Raw genomic sequence first — 4,659 nt, forward strand, 5'->3', positions numbered from 1 at the left:
TATATATATAACTAGACGAAGCTCGTGGTTGTACGGCAGTGAAGCATCAGTGCCAACACTGATGTTGCTGTCTTTGATGACGATGTTGATACTTCAGTAGCATGCCCGCCCATCATCTGTACTGTGACTTACAAGATTTTTTGTCTTTCCGTGCCTGATTTGCTAGTGCACCCCGCTCAAACTGTCCCCCTACACAGCCGGGTTTTCTTGGACCCCGATCTCCTTCTCTATCAAGCATATGCAAGGGTTCTCCGAACAGGACTCATCACCCCTGATGGCCTTGGCTGAGGAGCAAGAAAGCTGTCTCAAAATCCAGCTGGAATCCCTGCAGCAGTCTTCCATGGACGATGGATTTGCACCACAGATGCACAATGACTTACACGAGCGAGGCTGTTCATGTCCACAAACCGAGATTGACTCGATCTTGGATGACGTCCAAACTCAGTTGGATGGTGCGGATGCGTTGGACTTGTTTGCAATCGAAAAACTTTTGTATATTCTGTTCTCTGTGCAAAAACCTGCGGAATCAGAGGACCCTTCGGTAAGCAGTTTCTGTGCGTCCTTATGAAAACCTCCCCTAGACGTTACCGTGTACTCTAAATCGCTCAGTTCACTTGGTTGCCCAAGGACCTGAAACGTATTTGATTGCAGCACAGCTCTATTAATCTGAAACACATGTTTCTTGTTCAGTTGTGGCCACTGTTTTGGTACTGTCAGATTATTGGTTGTTGATCACGTGTCTTTGAAAGTCACTCGCCAAGATCGGTGAACAAATCAACAGCCATCGGATCAACAACCAATAAACTCACCCGAGCCATACTGTCACATTGTCCAATAGCAAACAGGAGCAATCGGAAAGCCAGTGTTGGGATCGAAACACAGACTTTCAGAGCCAGTTGCCTTGCGTTCAAACCTCTTATCGATCTGTAGCCTATTATGCCAGTCGGCAGGTAGATCCTACAGCCAATTCAGGGCCGCAACAGGTTTCTCTTAGTAAGGGCCAATGGATGAAGGAAATGTCCCCCTTTGACCTAGTTCTATTGATTTGTCCCATATTCGAACGCACGACTGACCTTCAGAACTGGCCGAGTCAAATCCGGTACAGCGACCTCGTCTCCGAAAGATGTAACCACAATTTCATTTCGTTCCATTCTGGTGAGCTCTGTTGGTCCACAAATGTGGCGTTAGCCGAGTAATCGATAATGAGCGCCAATTGGTTGACCTTGAGTTGAGTAGCAAGCGGTGGTCCTGATTTGTTTGGTTATAGTACTCATCTACCCAATTTTCAGGCTGAGCGAGTGATCTAACGATAACAGAGGAGAGGAAACCTTTCCAACATCTCCCTCCATATTGTGAGGAACAATTATGGTCAGATTGATCGAGTGGACTGAATCGTTTCGAAGGTCCGGGTTCGAATCTCACGTGCGCGTCAGCCCTCTTCTTGAAAATACGCACACATTTAAGAAAGAGAGATAAGAAACGAAACTATTCGGTAATTGGTCAGGTGTCTGTTAATCTGTCTGGCAAGTTTATCAGTTAGCTGATTGTCTAATGACGAACGGATCCAAGCTACAAACGGCCCAACACAACATTATCAGGATCCCTGCCTGGTGAGCCCCCAGAGGGGCGAAATCGGTTGCGGGCTGTCGAAGAGTTCTCAGCAACCTTGTGAGTAGTTTCCTTTATGAAAATTATCAGGTTCCCTTTTCAAACACATCCACCAGATGACGGCTGTAGGTCTGAGGAAGGCAATCAAGAATCTGAAAAGACTGCATCAATGAAAACAAAACGATCCGACCGTGTTTGGATCCCAGTGTTACTATGGCAACTGGTGTCCAGTGTCCGCAATCAGTACCTTCTGGCAAGTCGAGTTACAGGGCGGTTCTGTTCAAAATAAAGGCCTAAAATCACCGAAAACAAAAGCAAAGCGCGCTAGATATTTCGTTGGAAAAGGAGACCTTTCAAACTTTCACATGTTCTCCTTTAGAAGAACGAATTTACCGCACAAGTGGACGATTTTGGTCAGCCCCATCGGTTGTTTGTTCAGTGCCGTTTGTTTGAACAAAGTTGGTGATAGGAGACTGAAAACAGTGAAACTATACCACCAGTTTAACCCTATCGCCAAGTTCTGCGCACCCTAACTTTTGTCGACTAACTAGAATAGATAATTTTACGTACGACCCTCTGCATGTGTTTGTTCGTCAAATTGGTCGCAAAAACAAGCACTGTCGAGGTGCACTTCTCATAATCTCGCGACTACACACAACCAATCAATCGAAAACAAAAACAAAATCGGTTGGCATGATTACGCCTCAACTTGATATTCAATCCGAATCGATATGAATCGATATGACATGCACATGAAAGGTTGTCGGGGAAATTCGCTTCAGTAGATGAATTTCTTCTCAGTTCCGAAACGTCACCATGACTTTACATGCGACCGATCAATGTAAAGTCGACTCTGGGACTGTGTCCGAGTGTCCTCATACCGCATTTTTGCACTGTGATCATGACCAGTTCCACTGGTCACAGTTGCTATGACTGTGTTCCTAGGATGATATGGGGGGGGGCTGGCTGTTATACTCTTAGGTGTTGCAAAGTGAGGCATTGGTCTCAGTTCAATAAACAGAGCGATGCTTAAATGGCGCAATACTGGCGGTTGCTAAGTAATGATACACCTGTATCCTAGATCGAAAAACCTGTCCATGATTTACATCAACATCCCAGGTGTGCTTGAGAAATTTCCAGGACCATGTCTCAATTGAAAACCTCTTCACACCCTGATCAATCTATAAGTGGCTCGGAGGAAGTGAAACATCCATCTGAGAAGTTCTCACTCGAGTAGCTAACCACGTGATGTGGTTTTTCGGATTAAAGGCCCTATCTCCTGTTCAAGTGAGAGCTAATCACACTGCTGTTCAGTCGATCGAGGCTGCAAGGTCGTGGGTTCGAAGAGGCACGTCTGAGTTGAGGAGAATTTTGTTTGAAAAGACGACGGTTCTTTCAAACTTTTATCTCCAAAGCGCTACCCTGTCGAGGTAACCAAGGGGAATTGAATTGTAGCCCGTCTAACAAATTTGACGGTGACCGGAAGACAACCCAGCTTTTTTTCAAGCCACAAATCGTCTGTATTTTGTCATCCTCTGTGTAGTTACCTTGGCGCGATGTTTGAAGTTTTCCGACAGTCGAGGGATTTGAGACTAGGCAAAACTCATCTGGGGATTGATTTGAGAATCTGGGAAGCGGATACCGTAAGCTCAATACGATTCAGAGCCCTGAGACTCGTTTTTCCTCCACCAGAAGAGGCATCCGCAAGCTGTCGGAGCGCCGTAGTTAACGCCCATTGTGCGTAGGAACGTCGGAAACGCCGTACGCATGCATACTTAGCTGCAGTGTCTAGCGCTTCAAAATTCAACATCAGTGGTAGAGTTTACTTGGCTTACGAGCGATGAGCCCGCCTCGGGAGTCGATGTGGTTGGACAACCAGAAATGAGAGAAGGGTTCTTCTTTTCAGTCATGAAAGCCACATCAGAGAGAGTTCTTCTTTTCAGTCATGAAAGCCACATCTCGTGGTCGTACGACGTTGTCTGGTTTAGAATAAACTCGTTTCTTCATGGATGTGAATAAAACATTAATCGACCGAGTTCTTGCATCACGAACACTGTGGCTGGTTAGCGATCCGAAGCGCTCCTCCAATAAAGGACATCCAAGAAGATCTCACTGCTCCCTTCATCCACTAATCTAGGAACAGCTATAGTTGGGTGCACACATGAACGCCACATGACTTTTCTGGCCTCTCCTCATATCAGCGCGTCCAGGAGGCCACCGACAACATCATCTCCAATATTCCCAACAGTAACCCTACTGAGATATGTGAACATTTATCATCTTGAAGTGCTTGCACACTTTGATCACCAGTGGCCATGGGTTGATAACGTTTCGTTGGAACTTTGGTAGTCAAGCATCAACTGCCGTAACGTCCGGAAAGTAAGAACAGCTACCAGCCGCGTTGATCGGACAGAAAACCACATAGAGTTGAGCAATCTGTTGGAACGTATGGCACATGGAAACGTCAAGATTGTCCAAGAATTCGCACATCCATATAGGGCACAAACTTAGTTCAGGGGACAATTCTGGTTTATCTCACGACTCAGAAAACCCTTCGAACAGAGAAAATCCCCCTTAACATCGTTCAATAGACGCGGAATAATGTGTTTAACTACTATGGACAGATACGCAGCCCAAGTGGAGCTATGAAGACCACCAGGAGTTTGAACAGAAGCTGGCAGTGTAGTCGCAAATAAAATGAAGATAAAGCGCAAGTATCGGCTTACACGCCAGAAGATGAGCAGAAATACTCTGACATTCAAGACACACCTGCCGAATAGAGCGTTTCTGGTCGGTTGCCACCATTTCCTGAGCCCCCTTCCTTTAATACTCAAGGAATTAGCGAATGTCTTCGCCCCGCCCAGCAATCTTCCCCAAAAAGGAACTAATCCCGATCCCATGAGTGGCGATGACTGTCAGTTCTGACAGCAGATCCATTCCAGGAAACCCCCGTGGCGATGACAGTTCTGACAGCAGATCCATTCCAGGAAACCCCCGACCGGTCAGTTCAACGTGTGTTTTGTAAGCTCTTGGAAAGAATCGATCGTATCA

At 46.1% G+C, this 4,659-nt stretch overlaps 2 protein-coding genes across 2 annotated transcripts in view; one reads left to right on the top strand and one right to left on the bottom strand.

Moving 5' to 3' along the window:
• Window positions 1-4,659, top strand: part of T265_14893 (hypothetical protein) — a gene marked incomplete at both ends in the record, with an annotated part of 71,954 nt that overhangs the window by 33,198 nt on the left and 34,097 nt on the right. The window contains one exon of the mRNA XM_009175706.1: window positions 167-541. Within this exon, the coding sequence (XP_009173970.1) occupies window positions 167-541 (375 nt within the window). The remainder of the gene's footprint in view (window positions 1-166; window positions 542-4,659) is intronic.
• Window positions 1-4,659, bottom strand: part of T265_09591 (hypothetical protein) — a gene marked incomplete at both ends in the record, with an annotated part of 36,023 nt that overhangs the window by 1,397 nt on the left and 29,967 nt on the right. The gene's annotated exons all lie outside the window — the stretch shown is intronic.

Source organism: Opisthorchis viverrini (assembly GCF_000715545.1).
Source record: "Opisthorchis viverrini unplaced genomic scaffold opera_v5_292, whole genome shotgun sequence".
NCBI lineage: Eukaryota > Metazoa > Platyhelminthes > Trematoda > Opisthorchiida > Opisthorchiidae > Opisthorchis > Opisthorchis viverrini.